Source organism: Primulina huaijiensis, chromosome 2 (assembly GCF_012295235.1).
Source record: "Primulina huaijiensis isolate GDHJ02 chromosome 2, ASM1229523v2, whole genome shotgun sequence".
In the NCBI taxonomy this organism is placed as follows: Eukaryota; Viridiplantae; Streptophyta; class Magnoliopsida; order Lamiales; family Gesneriaceae; genus Primulina; species Primulina huaijiensis.
Genome location: NC_133307.1, coordinates 3,799,965 through 3,823,160, shown reverse-complemented (window position 1 = coordinate 3,823,160; position 23,196 = coordinate 3,799,965). Strand labels below are relative to the sequence as shown.

Here is a 23,196-nt window from a genome sequence, read left to right as displayed (position 1 = left end):
ATTGACCAAAATGCCCTTAACTTTTCTTGCTATCACTCTGTATTTTATTTTTACTGTTTCTTGACATTGTTTTAAGCTACCAATTAACCTATCAAATTTTAACAATTATTTTTTAAAAAAGTTTTAACAATATTTTTTTGGGTAATTAGGAGGCAAATTAAATTAAAGTAGGTCTCTTTTGAGATGGTCTCACGATCTTTATCTGTGAGACAGGTCAATCATTCCGATATTCACAATAAAAAATAATACTCTTAGTATAAAAAGTAATATTTTTCATGAATGATCCAAATAAGAGATCTGTCTTACAAAATACGACTCGTGAGACCGTCTTTAAACACTAGGAATGTACACGTGCGATGCACGTAGGTGACTAATAATGAAAAATATAATCACGAGAATTAGATAATGTTTAAAGTTGTTGAATAACATCATGTTTATAAGTATTTATCAATCTAAATATATCAAAACACAATACATAAAAATACATCATGACAATAAATCATATATATTCACTTATTTAGATGACATTTTTCAATCCGCAACATAATACAGCTCTCTTAAATGATAAATCAGCAAAAATATTTTTTCATTCAAATATCATTCAAAATGAAAAAAACAATAAAAATAAAAATAAAAATAAAAATAAAATTAACAGAATAGTGAATTTTACCAAAATCAAAACTAAAATTTACTTAAATAGAGTACACATAGACAAACGTCAAATAAAATTCTCTTAATTTACTAAATTATCATAATAATGTTAAAATAAAATCATTAAATTTTTTTTTTGAAAGGTAAAATCATTAAACTTGTTATGAAGATAAATATCACTTTTGCTTTTGCTAACTTTTAACACATTACGGATTTTATTTAATTTCTATGTTTTTTTTAGAATACATATTATAGATAATTAATTTTATATCAGAATCGATCATTTATAAATTAATATTGGTGATTAATAATTTAAGAGAAATAAAATTTTAACATAATACCACTCAAATAAATATATATAGTAAAAAACGTATATAAATAAAATAATATGTAATACCCAGTTAAAAAATTTTATATGTAAAATTGTAACATATAACAAATGATAATAAACTATCAATATAATTCATATTTATTATAAGGATTACATTGAGTAAATTTTTTTTAAAGATTATATCATAAATTTATTTTAAAATTTTGAAAAAAGAAGAATGTGTATTAATGTCCAAATATATCTAATATGGACAATGAATCACAAAAATTGACTAAGAAATGTAAATAAATACTTTTTTTTACATAAAAATTAGAAAAGAAAAAAGAAGAAAAAAAAAGAAGAATGTATATTAATGTCCAAATATATCTAAGATAGACAATAAATCACAAAAATTGACTAAGAAATGTAAATAAATACTTTTTTTTACATAGAATTTAGAAAATAAAGAAAAACGTGTATCAATATCCAAATCTATCTAAGATGACAATGAATAAAAAAAACCCTTAAAAATACATTAATTTAATTTGCTAATTTAAATGAACAAGAAAATGTAAATAAATAATTTTTTTGGTTAGGAAAGAAAAAAGAATGTGTAATAATGTTCAAATTCATTTAAGATGGATAATGAATTTAAAAAAAAACTTAAGATAACCTAATAATTTAATTGGTCAACTTAAATGAGCAAGGTAATATAAGAAAATTCATAATTGAAGTCCCATATTTATAAGTAAGGTTAGATTTATTTTTTTTTTTTTTTAATTTAGCAGAATATTGGGGAACTCCGGTGCAGCTAGCGAAGAAGACCCAGTATTGGCTATGGAGGAGGAGGCCGATAACGTAGTGGCTGGGCTCGGCTTATATCTCGGGAAAGTGAAGCTGATTAATGGCGGCGGTATAGAATCCGATGAGCCATCAGCCGCCGCGGAAGAAATCATGCTTCTGTGGGGAATTCAACAGCCACTTTTCTCCAAGCACAACGCTTTCGTAAAACAGTCATCTCTTCAGCTCCGGATCGATGCCTGTGGCCGCTCGCTCTCCATCCACCAGTCCCCTTCTTCTCTGGTTCGTGCAACTTTTTTTTTATAATACATTTTTTTCCAGTTTATTGTTTCTTCCTTCTTTGTTTGTTGAGCTGCTGTGTGTCACCATTACTTAAATATTGTGTAACTGGTTGAATGCTTTTCTTTAACAGCATTTGAGGTTATGGATACCGATTCATTTCGGGGAGATGACCTTTGTTGTACGTTTTGCTGCATTGGTTGTAATTTTTTCTGTCCCCAGATTAGCACAAGCTTTTCTTGGATTTGCCATTTTGTTCACCACTTAGTCAGTCATGATTCAAGAAATGCTTATGTTCGAATATTTATGAAACACTATTAGATACTTATGTCGAATATTGTATCATGCATTTTTCGGGGGAGATGCTGGAGGAAAACAATTTTCACTGTTTGCTTTTGTTCACACAATCCAATTTACAACTCTTAGGTTGCGTTTTGGATTGAAGGATTCGAATTTGAGGAAGTATTTGTTGGGAAGATTTGGAATTACTAAATGTTTGGATAAATTCAAAATATAGTACAATATCTCAGAAATAACTATTCATTGTCATTTGAATTTGTCCAAACAAAACAATGGATTTATTATTATAGATTGGAAATCCTTAGCTTCAAATCCATCCATCCAAATACAACGTTATCATAATCACCGTTGCATTTACATAAGTTAAGTGTGGGGTGCAATTGAAATTAATCCAATATAAATTCATCCAAACAATCAAATCGATTTTAAATCCATAGCTTCAAATCCCTTGATTCCCTCCGCAAATCGAATCCCTCCATCCAGTTAAAACCTTAAAATCCATTTGATTAAGGTTGCTCTTGGACGGAGGATGGTTTGAAGCTATGAATTTCAAATCCTTTTGGTTGCTTGGATGAATATATGTTGGATGAATTTTAAATACACCTCATCTTAATTTCTGTAAATATAATGGTGATTATAATGGATTTCAAATCCACCCAAGATAGATGTCATTTCAAATCCACCCAAAATGAGTGTCGTTTCAAATTCATCATTCAAATCCCTCCTTCCAAATCCCTCGTGTATTAGAACTTTTATCTCATGGTCAAACTATTCAGACACATACTGTTGAAAATGGATTTTGGATTATAAATTATTATTGCCCTCTGTGGAGCTCCATAGTTCATAACTTCACCGCTATATGATTCGGGTACTAACTATAAATCGAATTCATGAAACTCATTACTTCGTTTTTTTACTCAGTATTCATAAATTTGAATTGTTGTAAATATCGAATCAGTGTTTCTTAAATTTTTGAAATATGAAAATTTTTAAATATTGGCAATACCACCATTCTTTGGCTTTTTGTTCCACTATTGGAGAGGAATCTGCATTCAGGTGTATTTCATAAAAATTCAAGAGTTGTGCAGTTAAATTATCTTACCATTACCGGCCAAAATTTGTCGTCAGCTGTTCTGTAGTCACAAATTCTCTCAGTCAACAATCTTACTACAGTTTTCTTTTGAAATACAGGGAACTCCTGGAGTTACTGGTGCAGTGATGTGGGATAGCGGCATAGTTCTAGGAAAATTTTTAGAGCATTCTGTGGAGTCCAAGACCATCATTCTTCAGGACAAGAAAGTCATTGAGTTGGGCTCAGGCTGTGGATTTGTTGGGTAACTGATGTCAGTTGTTGTTTAACTGTTTATCTTGTTTGTGTAAGCTAGTGTGTTTAGAGTTTTGAGCATGCTCCATGTTCCCATACCGATCTTTTGTCTGAGTTGTTTTTTGGATAATAAACTTTCCACCCTTGAACTTTACATTAGTTGCACTTCACATTGCTTGAACGATGCAAAGTTGAGCACCTATTCTCTATTTTTTATTGGAGTGTTGACTTGTATATATGTTATAGGCAATTGTAATTTATTGTTCTTGAAATGAACGGAGATTTTCTCACACACATCTTTCAGTTGCATTGCAGCTTTACTGGGTGCCCGAGTGGTTCTGACTGACCTGCCTGATCGACTGAAATTATTAAAAAAGAATGTTGAAACCAATCTATATGGTGATGTGCGAGGGACTGCTAAGGTGGAAGAACTTACATGGGGAGACAACCTGGACTCAGACTTGACACACCCTTGCCCTGATTATGGTAACGAGTAGGGCATGAAACTTTGACTACTGAAATATTTTTTTTGGAAGAAACATCATTCGTACTGTTTAACAGGGGGCCTAAGTGAAACAAATACCAGTTATAGATTCTTATTCAAGGTCTAAGAAGGATGTTAGTGACCTCATTACAATTTATATCTTCGTGTTTCAGGTTGAGCTTGAAATTTACCAGTCATCCCAAAGCTTATAAATTTTTTTGGATTCATTATTTTTAATCTTTATATTATATTTGTTCTGTTGGTTGAAAGTTGAAGCTTGATGACTCATGTTTATATTTGTTTAGAAATTGTTAATATATATATTAATGCTTGAAATTTGTGTTAAGATTATGGACTGAACCTAACTCCACCCAAAATATAGTTCAAAGGGGGTGATTGTACAAATCTATATACACAACTCTCGAGAATTTAATTCAGCCCCTCAAGCTCAGGAATGAACAATTGGAACGTAAAGTTTACAAGACATTATTGGGTAGCCTATATGAAAGTCCATCACATAATGGCGGGCCTGATATCTGATACCATGTTAAGATTATGGACTTGGGCAACAAGTTGCTCATATGTATTGAAAAAAGTAATTTTGGTTCAAATTGGGTCGGAATACTTTCGAACATATTTGAGCTGTGGTCCAATTCAATAATCTGAAATACATTGAGCCACATTGATTTATTTTCCATCCACATTGATATACCCCTTATTTACTCGAAATACATTGTACTAATGTGGAATAAATGTTGCAGTGCTTGGCTCAGATGTAGTATACGGTGAGGAAGCAGTATTGGATTTGATGGAAACACTCGTAGAACTTTGTGGGAGACAAACTACTATAGTTTTGGCTGGCGAACTTCGAAACGGTATTTGATTATTTTCTTGGCTATTCCAATCCAATTGCTTTACACAAATTCTTATACTTGCTTGCGACTCATGTAACAGATGCTATTCTCGAATATTTCTTAGAAGCAGCGACTAAAGATTTTATCGTTGGCCGTATAGACCAAGAACAGTGGCATCCGGATTACAGCAGTCCACGCGTCGTGATGTATGTTTTGACAAAGAAACAGAAATAACAGACGAGCAAGTTCGATACATTCGGCTTTTATGTAGAGATGGGGGTGTACTAAGAAGGTGCTGTCGCTTTCCCTCAAACTAAAAAAGTTGAATTGTCGTATCCAAATTGTGATAAAATTCAAGTTTCATGATTGTAAATATATCGAATCGTCCTTCTCAATTCGATGTTGTTCCTCTCTCCCCAGATCTTTGCTCCTGCCCCGAATGGCCTCCAAATAGGATACGAACGTGTCATATTCTATTTTCCTCTAGTCAAGATTTAGATTAGGTCTCTTGTGAGATGGTTTCACGGATCTTTATTTGTAAGATGAGTCAATGCTGTCTATATTTATAATAAAAAATAATACTTTTGACATGAGTGACCCAAAGAGAATATTTGTATCACATAATTGATATGTGAAACTGTCTCACATGAGTTTTTGTACAAGATTTATTTATATTATTTTATAATTGACTTGCTTCTCCATGGAATAATTTATGAATCACCAGAAAAATTGGGTGACAAAAATCTAAAAGTTTCTACTTTCTATTTGGGGATGGCTTGATAAACTACTAAAATATGTTGGGATAAAGAATATGCAAAAGAATTGATGAGTGACTTCAAAGCAGGTAAAATCAGATCAACTTTTGGTAGAAAAGTAATGTCTGTGATGATGGATTATATCCAACTTACTCAATAAGTAATTAATTTGATAATTCGGTCTACCTGTAGAATTCTATAATCCATGTATGATTTGTGTAATCCAATCGTTAAGACTTTTATGTCCAAAATGACTTCAAAATTAGGACTATATATATATTTAAGATGATAAGACTTTAAATATATTTTCAAAATACAAATTGTTTCAGACTACAAAAATATAATGTAACTGTCTACATTATTTACGAGACTTGAACGTGAATCCAAGACATGTTTATCTCGGACAAAACATTGTTAAATCTACTTAATTAATTTAAGATAACTACTCGCAATCAAGATTTGAGAGGTATGTCTGAACTCCGAGTTTCGAAAATAATGTCGATAAAATATAAAATGAACACAAATAAAACTTTTTTTTTAAGTCATAGAACAAGTCTGAACTTCGACTTTTGAGAATAATTGTCTTTAACTGAGTTTGTATGAAGAAAGTCGGGACTTGGGAGGGATAAACTGGTCAAATCATGTGTTTGCGGGTGTAAAGTGCAATAAGTGGATCCGGCACCTGATTCCTGTGGGGCCTCCCACACCGAATCCACTCACCCCTAAAACCCCTCACGATTTACGCGCCATTCCTCACGTTCCTGTCATTGTTCTTCATCCAATTCAATTTCGTTGGAAATTTGGCGATTTCGTGAAATGGAAAAGGAAATCGGGGGCGATGATTTCGAGAGAGGGTTGAAAACGTGCGTGGTGTTGGGGGGGAGGGGTTTCATCGGGCGTGCACTTGTGGAAAGGTTGTTGAAGCTTGGAAACTGGTCCGTGAGAGTTGTTGGTTCGACTGAGAATCCTCAGCTCCTCCCTTCTGAGTCGCTGCTCACCCACGCATTCTCCTGCGGTCGTGCCTCTTATTTCCACGTCGACGTGCGCAAGAAATCCCAGATTATACAAGGTATTTGTTCGATGCGCGAGAATGTATTTATTTTTCATGATTCTGTTGATCAGTATGATTTTCAGTGTCCATTGATGTTACCAGTCACTGTGATCGTGAATCGTTACTCTATTTGAGAGTTCTTCGTCAGGTCATTCTTGATAATGTGGCCTCCTGTGTTAAGGAGCATGCACACCGCCAGAGTCTTAGAATGCTCAGCAGTCCACGTCATAGATTGTTTGGGAAGCCCTTGAGTTCGAGATTTTGTTGTGCATGATATAATTTTGATTTATCGGATTTCTATATGCAATATGTATGGGACCTTGTCCACAACTTCACCTGTTTTATCTGATTATTTATATTTCTTTGTCTTCTTCGACACTGAAATCTTTATTCCGGTAATTTAATTTTCTTCATTTGCAGCTATTGAAGGTGCATCGGTTGTATTTTATACTGATCACGTGGATTCATTCCCCGATTATTTTCATGCTTGCTATGAAATCACAGTTCAAGGTAATTTTTCGTTGTTTGGTGAGAAAATATGTTGAAATGATGTGCTATAGCATTTCATCTCATGATAATGTCTTTATTTCCTCATCTCCTAGGTACAAAAAATATTATCGAGGCTTGTCGAGAATGTAAAGTAAAACGTCTAATATACAACAGTTCTGCTGACGTAGTTTTTCACGGTTCACGAGATATAAGAAATGGAAATGAATCCATACCTCAACCTGACCAAGTATGTACTTAACTTTGAAGCTTAAAGGTGACCTTTTCTCTCTTTGTCAATCATTTGTAACTCTCTTCCATTCTCTTTCTCTAATGTTATGATGCAGTTCAAGGATTTGATCACTGACCTTAAAGCTCAATCCGAGTCTCTGATTTTGTTTGCTAATGATATTGATGGCCTTTTAACGTGTGTACTTCGTCCTTGCAATGTATTTGGACCCGGAGAAAAACACCTCATGCCATCTCTAGTGAGGATGGCACAGTCCAGCTGGGCTAAGGTTTCGAAGCTTCTCGCTATTTAATGTTTGCATAATAGCTGCTGCAGTTTCTGAAATTCTATTTCTTTGCTCATTTTGGTGGATTTCACATGTATATTTCCAATACTTTTTATTGATAGTCTTTTCTATGCTGTCGAGTGGACATTGCGTCGGTACTACCCGCTTATTTTTCTCTAGTGAAATAAAAAAAATCATTAATTCTACGATTGACATCTCCCCATTTCATTTTTAGGTTCATTATTGATTTAGCAATTCAGGTACATTATTTTTGTGAATAAGTAATGGGCTTTTCCCATCTCAGTTTATTATAGGAAGTGGTGACAATCTCTCAGATTTCACCTATGTGGATAATGTTGCCCATGCTCATATCTGTGCTGAAGAATCTCTCAGTTCTCGGATGGTTTCAGTGTGTGGAAAGGTATTGACAAGAATTTAGTTGCTCTTTGAGCTTTCTATTACTTTTATGAGTGGTGGAAGGATATCACGGGCTGGAATTTTCAGGTCTTTTTTATAACTAATATGGAGCCGATGAAGTTTTGGGAATTCGTGTCTCTTGTGTTGGAGGGCTTAGGCTATGAGAGGTATTCATACCCCAGTTTATTATTGGTTCCTATGACATAATCTGCTGTTGGAAAGTAGTTTTTTCTTGCAATGAATGTGCATCTCCATTTATGATATAAGTTTGGGTTTGTCATAATCGTGCTTGGCGAAATTTTAATCTTTTACTCTGGACATAATTAATGAAAACAAATTTTCTTAGTGCATATGTGCTATATAGCGGACTAATAGAGTATGAGCAAACTGCTTGCTGATTAAAGTAGTTATTTTAGGAGTTGGCGTAAAAAAGCAGGATCTTTGTTCAGATTTATGGCAAATCAATTGTTCAATATGAGAAAGTGAATTATAACTCTATAATAATTAAGTCTGTGCCTATTACACTTTGTCTTGAACAACTTGCAGTCATCAGGGACCAGAGACCTGGCATTTGTTGAACTTCTCAACTAAATTCCACATTAAATTGAAATGAGTCGTTTCTTCATATTCAACTCATCTGCTCTTACATTTTTTCATGTTCCTGAAAGACTTTCTTTTCCTATGCTGCTGAAAGTGTGCCCTTGATATGGTTTACTATTAGAAGTCTTTGCTGCTTTGTCCAATTTATGCAGCATATTTGGTCAGGCCTGACAACTAAAGAAAATTTATATCTTTGTCGGTTTGTCCTAGGTTGTATGGTGTTATCACTCCTAATTAACCTAGTTAATGTAGTAAAGGTCGCATTGCTTCCCAAATTCGTTTCTATTGATCCAAATTGTCTCAAGCCATCTGTCAAATTGCATGAGATTTCTCATCCTTGCAATAATTTTCTAGAAGAGATTGTTTGACACTTTGACCGAGACAATTTTTTTCTGGCATATAATATTAAAAGTTTCATAACCTTCAATGGGTAGAAAGGTATTTCCTAGCCACGGAAGTGCAAAGAGAAGGCAAGTAAAAAACACCAAAACATTGTAATAAACCAGTGGATCTTAACGAGAAGGCAAATTCCCATGACAGTGGACTGTGCAGGAGACTTTCCATGCATAACAGAATCAGGAATGAGGGCTCATGAGGTCCTTTGTGCTTGCAATGACTCAGTACTGGTGTCCTGTAGAGGAGCTTTCTCCATAGAATCCCTCTATAACAATATTGTTTATAAAAATGAACCAATGACGAGAAAATATCATAAGCTCTACGTCATCGAACTTTTAAAGAAGAGAAACCATTTATAGTTCCCTTTGGTTTTCAATTCACATCTATTTGTCCCTGATGAACTATGTGGATTTATTTTTTTAAATGTTGTCCCACTCTCCACACTCGGGAGATTGGAGCTGTTGGGGTTTTTTTTATGGTGATATTCATTTCCGGCTGCTATGGTCAGCTAATGGTTTTATTTTATAATCGTTTTTCATTTTTAGTTTGTACGGACAGTGTGCCGTTTAGTATTTCTAATTGGTTTTTATTGAAGCTGCGCTGGTGCGAGAGGAGTTGTGTTTTTTAAACAGAAATTTGTTCACACTTGTGGCAGGCCTGTTATCTGTCTTCCTTCTTGGGTGGTTCGTTGTGTTATTTTACTTGCAAAATTATCGCATGCGAAATCCAACTCCTGGAAGGTTGATTCAGCTGTCTCTGTTTATAATGTTGCTGCTTTAGCTTTATGCACGAGGACATTTAGTTGTTCTGCAGCTAATAATTATCTGCAGTACTCTCCTGTTGTTTCCATTGAAGTAAGTTTTTCAAGTTTAAGCCATAATTTTTCTTATTAATTTTTTTGTTCATTAGTAGAGGACAATGTCTTCCACTTACTGTCTTCTTGATATGAGCTAGAGCTGAGGCTCTAGATTGGCTTTGTTAGAGGTTTGGCATAGAACTGTGTTGAATTGCTAAATGGTGAAACAGTGAAATTTGGCTTATTGTCAATTCGATCTAAACTACGAATTACAGGAACTTGCTTAAACAAAAGTCCAGCTGTGAACAGTTTCAATTGGGTTTGCTTTTTGACATATTTTATAAATTCTCCAAAGATGAACAGTGACTCCATAGGCCTTTAGATGTTTGGCACTTACTACCTACTGCTATGGCTTTATTGGTAAGGTCGCCCGTCATATCTGATGTTCTCCTTGATATAATTTCAGTCAGAATTGGTATAAGAATCCTTTAAGTTAAGCTTGGGAAAAGGATAAATGAGAGAAGGATAAAATATATATATCAATATATATCTGATACCGGTGAATCAAGCTTACTAGTTTGATGGGAGTATTCAAAGTGAAGTTGACCTAGTGATGGGCCTAATTAAAGGACGAGTATGAGTTTTATTTGTCAATTGCTTTACAAAGAAACTTGCAAATTTTATATCAACTATTTTCATATATTCTGGCACAGCTAACACTGCCACCTTTATCACCAGCAACTAACAGCTCTGCACGAAAACAATCAGCATCACCTATTTTCATTTTTCTTTCTATTTGAAACATTTTATTTCCATGTAAAATGAGGACGATGAGTATATCACCATTGTATTTAAACAAGATGATCACATGTTTATTTTTGGTTTTTATGTTTTGTGAACTGATCTATTCTAGGTTTAAACTACCTGGATCAAAGTATTTTCAAATTGTTTTCCTATTGGCTCTTTAATTGATTCTAGTACTTTCCAATATGTTCTGAGGGCATTGCATCCCCAAATATGGAAGATGTACCGATCAGCAGCTTTAGAAAATCTAATTCTACGCCACATCACATTGTGGTTTCCCTGTTTCTCTTTTAAGTCATATGCTTTAATTTGCAAAATCTGAGTTGGTTTACGTGCTAGAGTTTTGGCATGTAGATTAACTTGTTCTTTTTCATTGAATTAATAAACTTCCGATGGATGCCAGTCACGATTCAACAGCTAGATATGGAAATTTTTGACACAGGAGGGCATATCATTAACTGTGGATTCATCACCCCACACATCTAGAGACTCACCTTTCGTGCATATATACACTGATGAGCAGTCAAAAGTGGATAAATTGTTGGGAGGTGGAAAAGGTAAATTCCGTTTGGATGATGTCAACTTATCATCTTACTCTGTAGCCTGAACCTCATGGCTGAAAAATTGCTGTTCTTTTTACGTGATTGCATTGTGGCGTTCTGCAACTTAATTTTGCTAGGAACAAACACTTTAAGGATTGATGAAGTCAATTCATTTATCTTTGGTATTAATATTTAACTGATGGACTCACTATCCTTTAAATGGTAAATATGCAATTGTTTAGCACTAAAAGGCATATCTATGTGTCTATTAGCTGCACTTAAATAATTATCTTAATACTACAAGTTCGCGCGCGCGTGTATGATACATTGATGATAATGATGTTTAGCTTTCTGTTTTCACCTGACGATTACATCATATTATCTTACTGCAGTTGCTGATATTTTGCTATGGAGAGATGAAAAAAAGACATTTTGCTGTTTCCTGTTTCTGGTTTTGCTGTATCAATGGTTTTTCTTTTCTGGGAGAACATTCATCTCGTCAAGTGCTAAGCTTCTTCTGCTGATTGTTGTGTTGCTTTGTGGGAATCGGATTCTTCCATTGACCATGTCAGTGATTAGTGTATTTTTGGGTAGGATGGATATGGGTTTGACTAGAAATATGCAAATTAAGAGATTTAAAATTATGTGAATATGAAATGAGTAGCTCTTAAAACGAATATCAAATGCCAAAATATAGGATCTAAAAATGTATTAGATTTGAAGAGCAACTTAAAGTTCAGAACTTCTCGAGGAATTTCAAGTTCTCAACTTTGTTTTAATAATTTGCAATGGAAACGGATATATCAATATGGATACTAGCAAGTTGTTGCATCATGTTTACTCCATTTTAATTTCTTTATAATATTATGTGTTTTTCAAATATTCTGTTGCTTATTTGGACGGCTTACATGTTTGCTATAGATATAGGTGGAAAATCCCAGAAGTACCATCTCAATTTTTTGAGATCTCAGAAGTGGATATGAGATATTTTTTTTTGGCTTTGGCATGGATGTGGAATGGAACGTGTCATCTTATAAAGTCATTGGCTGAAGGAACGGATTGGTATACCTTTTTAAAGGTACTCATTTGGTGAAACTTTAACTCTCAATACTGTTTTGTTCATTGACCAGTAAACTATTTTTTGATTTGTTGTTTGAGTCGCTGTTTGTGGGGCTGGACTGTAACAATTTCCGCATGTCATCATTTTAGCCTATATCTATTCAGGCCCTAGGTGTGTTTAGTAAACCAGCTTCAACTTTTTGCAGGTCTCAACTTCCCTGTATGCCTGCAAATTGATCATTCCGTGCTTCTTGCACGTGGCAATTGGTGCGGGTATGAAATGTTCAGATTTTTTTTATAAAATGATGCTACCTCTCTTCTTCTTTATACATAAATGAGAAATAAAACATAGTTATGGAAACGAAAGAAGAACTTATGGAAACGAAAGAAGAACGCATTTGATTTTGATGATCTCTAATGGACAATAAATAATTTGCAGCCTTAGTCCTATCTTTCACTCTCTGTTTCACGTACGAGCAATATGAGAAGGAAATTGATGACATGGCTACAGTAATACTCAGCAGCACTAAGAAAACCATGATCTTGTTTGCAAAGAAACTGCCGAAGCCATTGACTGCAATTTTCTCGGTTTGAGTGCCTTCGGCGGAGATTGGGTCTTTCGAAAGTCCGTGGATGATTGGATATGACAATCCCACCCATTCAATTCTCAGTAACTTACTCCTGTGATACTCCCAACGAAACTGAATGATATACCATGGAAGCGGTAAAAGGGCTTGGATCCATTGTTGGGAGCTAACTCTGCAATAGCTGATGTTATCGAGTTTTCTTGTGTTTCTTGTGACTGTAACATATGATATAGGTACTTGTATTCAGATATTCTAATCGATCTGAGTGGAATTTTCACATTGGACTTCGTTGTAAACTCATCTTGGGAAGACAACTCTTTCTTTTGAAGACCCATATGTTTACAACAAATAGGTAAGGTTCATTAGTATGATTTCGTTTGAGTGTTCAGAAATCGAACCAAATTATAAAATCAAATCAATTTGGATGGTTTGGATTGGTTTCCAGTCAATTACGAGTTGTATTAGTTTTAAAATCAACAAAACTGAAAAAATTGTTTTGGTTCAAATTTTGAATAAAAATTTGTTCGGACTAAATTGATTACACTAATGTGATAAAAAAAAATTATTTTGTGTGATTTTCTTTAGATATAGATAATTTATTCGGTTTTTATTTTGTATTTTAACTTTAGTGGGTTTCGTGAAAATCCAATGAGAATTTAATCACTGCTGATTTTTACCAAACAAACATAATCACTACCTATCTTAAAAGTTTGTTTTTTAAAAGTTGCAACTTGGTACCTCATAAGTATTTTAATTTGAGTAGGTCTTTCATAAGACAATATCACGGATCTTTATTCGTGAGACGGATCAATCCAGTCCATATTTACAATAAAAATTAATATATTTGACATAAAAAATAATAATTTTTTGTGGACGACCCATATAGAATATCTGTTTCACAAAATTGACATGTGAGACCGTCTCACATGAGTTTTTGTATTTTAATTTATGACGTTTCGTTTATAATCATTTTAATTAACGATAAAATAAAATATTCATTCGATTTAAGTGTCGATTGTTACTTTTTCTAAACTAGAATTATCAGGTTTTTTATTATTAATTTAAAAATAATTCAAAATAAATTTTTTTGCACAAATACTTTAATCCATGCTTGGTAAGCATGGATGGTGAGGGTGAGGTGGAGCATCCGTGCTCGTACACTAGCATACGTGTTTACAAAGCACGGATGCTCCACTTCACTTATAAGGATATTATTATTATTATTTATTATATTTTTTAATAATTAATTTAATTTAAATGAAAAATATAAAATATAAATATTTATAATATATGGTAATTATTAAATATTTTGTATTATTTTGTTTGTTTATTGAAAAATAAGAAATATGAGAGGATTTAATAATTATCATATATTATAAATATTTATATTTTTCATTCGAATTAAATTAATTATTAAAAAATATAATAATAATAAATAATAATAATAATAATATATTTATAAATATACTTTCACGATGTGTTAGTTTTTATGTTGTGATTGAAATTCAATTAATAATAATAGCTTAAATAGAAAATAAACAATGTAAATTTCAGAATATAATGAAAATATTATAATTCAGCGTAAGTTTTATGGATACTATATGTTAAAGTTATACCTGTTATTGGGTGTATTGATGAAAGACTACTATTTTTATTCTCCTTAATTTTCTCCCTTCAATCCTATCATATTTCTANCTCCGGAAGCACGGATGCTCCACCTCATCCTCACCATCAGTACTTACCAAGCACGTATTAAAGTATTTGTGCAAAAAAATTTTATTTTGAATTACTTGTGAAATAATTTTTATTTTTAAATTAATAATAAAAAACCCAGAATTATCTCATCACTAATTCACTTTCAAATTCAAAACTTAAAATTAATAAGCCAAACTAAATTGAAATTAATGATTTGATTTGAAATTTTGCAAAAGCAATTAAATATGGTTTGATTCGAATTTTTATCTAAAACTAAAGAACAAGTTCATGATTTTGTATATGATTCCTTTGATTTTATTTGTCATTATGTGTGTGTGTGTATATATCCATCTTGTACATGAGAAATCCATTAGTTTTTTAACGTTTTAATAACCGGAGGACTTTATCGGGCCAAATTCCGTAAGTTTAGCTTTTGTTATAAATTCATACGAACGATCTAATGTATCAAACGTTATTCTTTCATTGTTTATATTGCACTAGAAATCCAAATGAAGTTTGTGCGTTGAGAATCAATTGCCTGAAAAGCGGCGGGATTCAGGCGTTGTACGACGAAGACATGGCGGTGTGAGGGAGGTATCGGCCATGGGACTTGTTCTCCAAGGTGATGGTCGAAAATTCAAGTGAAGGGAGAGAGAGTTCTAGATTTTGTCAAATCTTGATCTTGATGTGTTGTTTGTTATCAACTAATATATCTCAAATGTATATGTATCCTTCTAAAACTAGGAGTTTTTCTCTTGTCAAATCTCCCTTGCAATTTTATAAACTTTTGACAATGTTTGGTAAGATAAGTCATTATATGTCCATTTGTTTCTAGAATCTTCTAGGACTCTCCTTACGTAATTTTACTAAGTAGAATATCTACTAATTAATGTTTGATTAGAATACTTCATATTCATCATAATTCCGATAGACAATCAGACATAACCGATGTGGTGAGTGTACAAAACTCATTATTACGATGTAAAGTTCAAAATTTCGAGAATCAACTTTCCACTGATTCGATTTTGGCAATTATCAATTTTTCAACTTGTTCTCAAAATTTAGGCAGTTGCACTCTTCTCACAAATTTAATGGTCGTGTTAACTCTCACAACTTCCAAATATAGAATTCAATTGTAAACACCTTTACAAGCCAAATGTTTGATTAACATCATACTTAATCATTGAATTCAACTCCTTGCATTTGACTATCTCAACGGGAGCACAAAATTCAATACTTGTATGACCATCAATGGTTCAGGGTTACAACTAGTCGTGAGTTCACAACCCATGCGATTCGAGACAATATATATCTTACATGGGCTTACCCTAATTAGTCATAATTTGTGCATCAATCCTTTGATTATTAGAACGTCAAAACTCAAGTCTGATTGTATTTATCGAATCATGGTAAGATCGTCTAGTAGCATCGCCTCATGATTTCCTAGGTATCACTTATAGTGTCTGCAATAATCAATATGTTATAGTTAGCATACAATACTGTCTCTTCAACAAATATATCCCCATCGAATATGCAACTATTAGTATATCGAAGGCTGCATATGAGTTCGATAACGATGTCATGTACCTTTGCGTAATAATAGTGGTCACATATGCAACTAGGGAACCACTTTACCCTAAAACACACATTTTACTCTGACCAGATATTCCATACACTATTAACTCATCACATCATATATGATATCCACACCCGTAGGTGAGCGGCGTATCCCTGACTACAATATATCGGCTCCTATGTATGTCAAAACTACACTTAACCTGACCTCTTGATGACCCTCGTGATGTCGGTAAACGAGTCAAAGTGCAGCACTAGAACATAGAGCATCTATGTTGTCCAGTGTCAAAAGACTAACGATGTACAACCATAACCGCAGACCGATCCACTCGATAAATGATGACAACTTGGGAAGCTCAATAGAGGGTTGTTCAGTGACTCATCATATGAGTATCTATCTATGTGATTGGACATCTCTATTTAATTTTATCTAATTTGAAGCTTGACCATGGCGATATGTAGAACTTTGGTTATGCACTAGAATACATTTTGCATAATATGATACATACATGCTAGAAAATTGCATGTCTTTGTATTATACAACATTGGAGGATAAAAAACAAGCGAAAACACAGTTATATTTCGTATCGAAGGGATATAACATTTCATACACGGATTTTCCATAGGGTCGTATGGCCTTCAAACTCTGATTTTTCGTAGAGAAATTTGTGATTGGATATTGACAAAAAATCCATTTTGCGTCATATATAAGGGAATTCTCGGTTCGAGCCGAAGAAGTCATATGTTTTTACATGGAAATGATAAAAGCCCTTTCATGTACATCAACATTTAGGTTTCAAAACTCCTTAGTTCGTTGATATCGAAAAGAATATGTTTTTGTCTTTTGATACTTGAAAAATCTAATCAATTATTTAATAATTCATTAAAATAATACAAATAATTATGAGAAAAATGTTTTCATTGATTATATGGAATGAATTTATTAAAAATATTTTTGGAATAAATCCTTAAATATAAATTTATTATTTGAATTATTCGTAGAGTTGAAAACTGATCTTTGTTAAATATATTTTTTTTCAATTGTAATCTTTCTTCAAATTTTTTTTAAAATGAACCTCAAACAAACAAATTTTAAAATTTGATAGTTATGATTCAAATTCATGGTGCAAAAATATTGTCCAAAGGTAAATATTTTAGGATAAGGTAAATAATGGGTAAACGAATCGAGTCGAATTTAATATTACGCTAATTTGAAGGCTCGAATTTGGCTCAAATTGTTCTATTCGAGTTCGAGTTCGAGCTCGATTTAAAGTTCGAAAATTTTAAATTTTTTGCTCGAATTCGATTTGAATTAAAACTCGAAACATTCTAACATGTTCGCGAACTATTACTCGAAAATAAGTATTCGAAAAGTTCAAAATTTATTTATTTAATATATAATTATATTATATTAATAAAATATTAACACTCTTGCATGTGAAATATTGAAAAAAATAATTTGAACTCGAATTATACTCGGAAAAAATCCGAAGATGTTCGAATACGGCCAAAATTCGATCGAATAAAATATTTGCAGTGACTGACTCAAAATCTCGTGAGTCGTTCATTTGCACCCCTCTAGTAAACCCAAGAACATACGTAGCGCTGCCCGAAATTGAGAAGAGAGAAAAACGGAATTTATCCTTTCTTTCTTGATTTCTTCTTCGTCAAGCTGTTCGCCCAGCAATGCGAAACTTATAGGATAATGAACGATTGGTATTGATAATTCTTTCTTCGAATTTACCTTGATGAATGGTTGATAAAATCTTCTGATTGAATTGATCGAAACAGGGCAAGATTTAGTTCATGTCGATTCCGCTCTGTTTCTCCTCGGGGATTTTTTCCGAGGCTGTTTTGGGGTCGAATGGACGGAAACATGTTTTTGTAGAAACCAGTGTATGGTCTACCTCTTCTGTTTTGACCCTAAACGAAACCTTCCTTGACAAGCTCGTAGATTTTCGTTGTTTGAAAACCTTATGCATAGAAATGTATCAAGACCCAAAACGTTTTTAAAAATATTTGCCCCTAATTGAAACAAGGTTGCTTGTTAGAGAGATTTTGTATTTCTTATTGGGTGTTGTAGATTGCGGGGGTTTTTTGAGTGGACATATACTCAGTATCTACAACATAACCAACTATATGTTTGAGTTGATTTGAGATGGCGGAAGCTAAGGTCGTTGTGGATAATAATGAGAAGATAGAGAAATTAATAGAGGAGAAACGGGGGAAGAGGAAATGGGCCTTAATTGGGGCAGTGGTGATGTTGATGGCGGCGGCATCACTAACATTGAAGCATGACCGAGATCATAAATCCTGTCACTGTTCTCAGGTCCTGTCTTTTCGCTTTTCCAGTTTTCTTTGCATTTTCCATTTGTGCAATTGAGCTTTTGTTTCTTCTTTGTTGCTGGATTCAATGTTTGGGATGTGTGTGCAATTGAGATTTTGTTTCTTATTTACTTTTTAATAAATTTCACTGAGAAATTATTGGTATTCTTAGTTGTGGGACTAATATCCTGCACACACTTGTTCCATCCCTACATCTACATGCTGTAGGTGCAAACCTGCGTTTAATTGTTAAAGACTGGTGATTTCAGTTTTTTTGATTGATTTTTTCTATCCCATTTTGCATTTCCTTCTTCTTACGGTTTCTTGATCATATTGGTTCGTTGCATCACAATAGTCTGGAACTTTAACGATTTCCTGTTGCTCTTCCAGTTAGACTTAAACTGTTGTTTTAGTTTAAGGAACTGACTTTATCAATCTTTTACTTGCCTCTTGTGTAGGATTCTCGAAAATATACAGGCATTGTTGAGGACTGCTGTTGTGATTATGAGACAATAGACAGTGTAAATGAGGCAGTTCTGCACCCTTTACTTCAAGAGCTAGTTAAAACTCCATTTTTCAGATATTTTAAGGTTGGGTATAGACCTTTTTTTTTGCCAAATTTAGGACATTCCAAGTGTTGTCATTCCAAACTTGGTTTATGGTAGAGATTGTGTCAGCAATTAATTTCAAGGGCGCACCGCCATATTTTAAAATGTTGCCCTTATGTAAAATAATGATTTACAGTTTGTTAGGTTTGATTTGGTGAAACTAAAGTTTTTATTTTGCGTATTTAAGTGGTTGCTTCCAATATCAACGAATTTCATTATTTGGAAATAGTTTGAGCTTATTAGATGGTGGTGAGCCTGCAAACAAGATCAAAATTTCTTATTCACTGAATTAAAAATAACCATTAATATCTGCAGCAAGCTGATGTTACTCATTAAATATACAGGTTAAGCTGTGGTGTGACTGCCCTTTTTGGCCTGATGATGGCATGTGCAAGTTACGTGATTGTAGTGTTTGTGAATGCCCAGAAAATGAATTTCCTGAACCCTTTAAGAAGGCGATGTTGTACGGTCTGCCATCAGATGATTTAAAATGTCAAGAGGAGAACCAACAAGATGTTGTTGATCGCACACTAGATACAAAGGCCTTTAGGGGATGGATTGAAGTGGATAATCCTTGGACTCATGATGACGAGACGGATAACCGTAAAACTCCTTTCTCCTTTTTCTAGCATTTAAATTATTAGTATGTATTGCTGTTGCTTGCTTTACAAATTTTGTGGGTCTAAGCACCAAAACATAAGTTGTGGTTCTCCCTTTTCTCTCTATTAATCATGTGTGCATTCCTATGTAAGCTCGACCTGAGATTATCTCTGCTTACAGTTATTATAATTGAACCATTTGGATTCTTGCAGATTACAATCACAATTTATTAGTGATGACTTATTTTAAAAGTGAATGGAGAATCATGTTTATAATAAAGAGTTTTCTCTTTTTTGCAGGTGAGATGACATATGTCAATCTACTATTGAATCCTGAACGATATACTGGCTATACTGGGGAATCAGCCAGGAGGATATGGAATGCTATATATTCTGAAAACTGTCCAAAATGTTTGTTTCTTGTCTATATAATTCCTTACATGATTTTATAGTCGAGCTTTAGCAAGCAGACAATATCTGTTAATAGTGGTTTCTTCATAAATCGAGGAGGTCTTCATTTTGTTTTTTGTGTTTTTTAGTGAGATGTGACTATATGCTGCTGACCAACTTTGCTTGTATCACACTGTTCTAGGTAGTTTCTGATATCTAGTAATGCTAGTATTTTGTGTGATGCTTATTGTTTTCAAATTTGTTCTAGAGTGGGTAAGTTTATTTTGAGAATGCCATGTATTTGGACAGATCAAGAAGTTCTGGTATGTGTGTGTAATTCTTTCTTTCTTTGTTATTTTATCTTGGCCAGAAACTTGATTTTTGGGGCTGCAATCTGATTCTAGAAACAGTACTTGAGTAATAAATAGAAATTCTCAATTGTACATGGACTGAACTTTCTTTTCCTTTTTTGTATATTGCAGATACATCTGGAGAAATTTGTCCGGAGAGAAGCGTGTTGTACAAGTTAATTTCAGGGCTTCACTCCTCTATCTCGATTCATATCTCATCCGACTATCTGCTTGATGAAACTAAAAATCTGGTTTGCTTAATAACTTTCCCAGTTTCCCTTGTATCTTCAAAAAACTTTACTTAATTTATTGTTTATATTTTGTTAGTTTTAGCAAATCTTGCTTGAATCTACTGTAAAAGTACGCAGTTGAACTTTTATAACATTAATTTTACCTTAAAAACTTTATAACATCAAATTTTACCTTAAAACTGGTTTTGAAGCATCATTTCAATTCAGCATAGAACGTTAAACCATTTTCCTTAACCATATTAACCAAAAACCGATTTTATGTGTGCAATTTCAGTGGGGCAGGAATCTGGAGTTGATGTATGATCGTGTTTTTTGGTTTCCGGATCGTGTTAGAAACTTATACTTCACTTTCATGTTTGTTCTTCGAGCTGTGGCAAAAGTAAGCCTTCGTTATTTCTGAAATTATAACAATTGCCCTAGTTATACGGGATGTAATGTTCATTTCTCTTCATAATATGTGATTCAGGCCGCCTCGTACTTGGAGCAGGCAGAGTACAATACTGGTAACGTCGAGGAGGACTTGAAAGCACAGTTTTTAATGCGACAACTAGTTTACAATCCAAAACTGCAGGCTGTGTGTCCACTTCCATTTGACGAAGCTAAGCTGTGGCAAGGTCAAAGTGGACCTGAACTGAAGCTTGAGATTCAAAAGAACTTCAAAAACATAAGGTTTGAATCTAATTTCTTGTCACTTATTGCTGTATAGAAATCTCAGCTGTTGGTATTAACGAAATTTGATGCTCTGATTCAATGGGTTTTTTAACTTAGGCAAGTGGATTCAAAGTTTGTTATAACAGCATTAATAGCTTGTACTTTGTATAGCATGGGTATAAAGCGAGTTTTAGATCAACATTTTCTTTAATCGTTGTTCTTTTATTTAGTAAATCTTGAAGGCAACATTTAGCCTATGTTCTGGATATTGCAGTGCTCTGATGGATTGTGTTGGATGTGAGAAATGTCGTCTTTGGGGCAAACTTCAGGTGCTCGGTCTGGGAACAGCTCTGAAGATTCTCTTCTCCGTTGATGGCAAAAACCAGCCTGTAAGTTGCATAAAATCTAATAATCCCCTCTCTCTCTAAAACAATTTTGACAATCAATATGTACATTGGTAAATCTCGCTTCCCCAGCTGCAACTGCAAAGAAACGAAGTAATCGCCTTGGTGAACCTGCTTCATCGTCTTTCAGAATCTGTCAAGCTCGTCCAAGAACTTGGCCCATTAGTCAAGCAAACAATGGAGGGGTTCATATCACCACCTCCTCCACAAGAAACTCGTTTTTGGCAAAGAGTTCGCTAAGCATTGTGTATAAACTAGTCATTATTAACTAATACTCTTGTATCATTTTTGAAAGTCAGCATCAAGCAGAATTCATTCCCAGTTTCTGCAGAGAACCGTATATCATCGCAACCGCAACTGCAAATAGCCGAGTGAGCAAAGAGTAGGAACATTTGAACTGTTCTATTCCTCATAGTTTTGTAATGAACAGAGTTTAAGATAACAACGAACTTGTATGTCGAACTGGGGCGGATCTATCCCCCAACCCCCCAACCCAATTTTGTTTAGAAGTTTTATTGTTGTATATGATTTTTTTTCTGTATAGATACTATTAAATTAGTCAAGTCAAACTTAACTAGAGATTTAGCTTATAGCCCTCAATTTATATGCTGTAAGTATGGTTCGATTCTTCTATAGCTCTCATTTTTTTTTAAAATTTTTTATCATTTATATCTGTTGAGCTTATTGAGCTAATAGGCTCATCTTCAATCTTTCTCATTTGGACCAATTTCAATATCTATTTTTGAGCTCAAAATCGGCCTCTGTTGAGGTAAATGAACTTTTGTTTTTATGATGTATTGATGTTAATCGCGAACATCTTCTATGAAACCAAAACCTAAATTCTTTAATTTTATTTCCTCTAATTTTTTTCTAATATAAAACTAGGAAAAAAACATTCTCGAACAGTTCCATCGTGCTATGAGCGGACAATTCCGAAGTAACGGAGAGCTGCGGTCGAACTCTAATTCTAAAATGAAGTTGGCCCGTTTTTCCAAGTTTCTTTGGCCTGGTCGGTACAAGATGAGAGACATCTATCTCACCTCCACTCCATGTATACAATTAGGTTAAGTGTTTGTTCATGAACGACGGCATCCGGATCCGGATACGGCCTTAACCTATTGACCTCGACTGGGTGGCCTCTTAGCGCTTTTTTAAGAGGAGTTCAGTGTAGTCGGATGGAAGGGGATGGACTTCAAATTAAATTTAATAAAATAAAGTGTAAAATGACACCAAAAAAAGAGAATGAAAAAAAATTATGATTTTTATTGAGTTAAAATTTGATTTCTCTAATAGTTATTGTCATATAAAAATGTTTGTTCCTGGTACATATATATTTA

At 33.6% G+C, this 23,196-nt stretch overlaps 3 protein-coding genes across 5 annotated transcripts; all 3 read left to right on the top strand.

Moving 5' to 3' along the window:
* Positions 1-1,739: 1,739 nt before the first annotated feature.
* Positions 1,740-5,401, top strand: LOC140964764 (uncharacterized). Of its 2 annotated transcripts, none has more exons than XM_073424696.1 (5): positions 1,740-2,044; positions 3,533-3,675; positions 3,970-4,151; positions 4,911-5,024; positions 5,104-5,401. In XM_073424696.1, exons 1-5 carry the CDS (start codon positions 1,799-1,801, stop codon positions 5,235-5,237), a joined length of 819 nt encoding a protein of 272 aa, XP_073280797.1. In that variant the 5' UTR covers positions 1,740-1,798; the 3' UTR covers positions 5,238-5,401. The 2 variants fall into 2 exon arrangements, with proteins under 2 accessions (XP_073280797.1, XP_073280806.1); XM_073424705.1 differs by lacking the exon at positions 1,740-2,044 and adding an exon at positions 2,067-2,222.
* A 1,023-nt stretch (positions 5,402-6,424) lies between these two features.
* LOC140964755 (3beta-hydroxysteroid-dehydrogenase/decarboxylase) lies at positions 6,425-13,339 on the top strand. The gene is made up of 12 exons (XM_073424686.1): positions 6,425-6,827; positions 7,230-7,319; positions 7,412-7,545; positions 7,643-7,813; positions 8,115-8,231; positions 8,315-8,394; positions 9,879-10,077; positions 11,266-11,380; positions 11,758-11,932; positions 12,287-12,443; positions 12,631-12,697; positions 12,864-13,339. Exons 1-12 carry the CDS (start codon positions 6,575-6,577, stop codon positions 13,016-13,018), a joined length of 1,713 nt encoding a protein of 570 aa, XP_073280787.1. The 5' UTR covers positions 6,425-6,574; the 3' UTR covers positions 13,019-13,339.
* A 4,480-nt stretch (positions 13,340-17,819) lies between these two features.
* On the top strand, positions 17,820-22,170 carry LOC140964745 (endoplasmic reticulum oxidoreductin-1-like). 2 transcript variants are annotated; one of them, XM_073424674.1, is made up of 10 exons: positions 17,820-18,177; positions 18,337-18,610; positions 19,065-19,196; positions 19,559-19,817; positions 20,114-20,224; positions 20,686-20,804; positions 21,079-21,183; positions 21,271-21,473; positions 21,730-21,844; positions 21,932-22,170. In XM_073424674.1, the coding sequence occupies exons 2-10, from the start codon at positions 18,440-18,442 to the stop codon at positions 22,097-22,099; spliced, it is 1,383 nt and encodes a 460-aa protein (XP_073280775.1). In that variant the 5' UTR covers positions 17,820-18,177; positions 18,337-18,439; the 3' UTR covers positions 22,100-22,170. The 2 variants fall into 2 exon arrangements, with proteins under 2 accessions (XP_073280775.1, XP_073280766.1); XM_073424665.1 differs by having other exon boundaries at positions 17,820-18,610.
* The last annotated feature ends 1,026 nt before the right edge of the window (positions 22,171-23,196 follow it).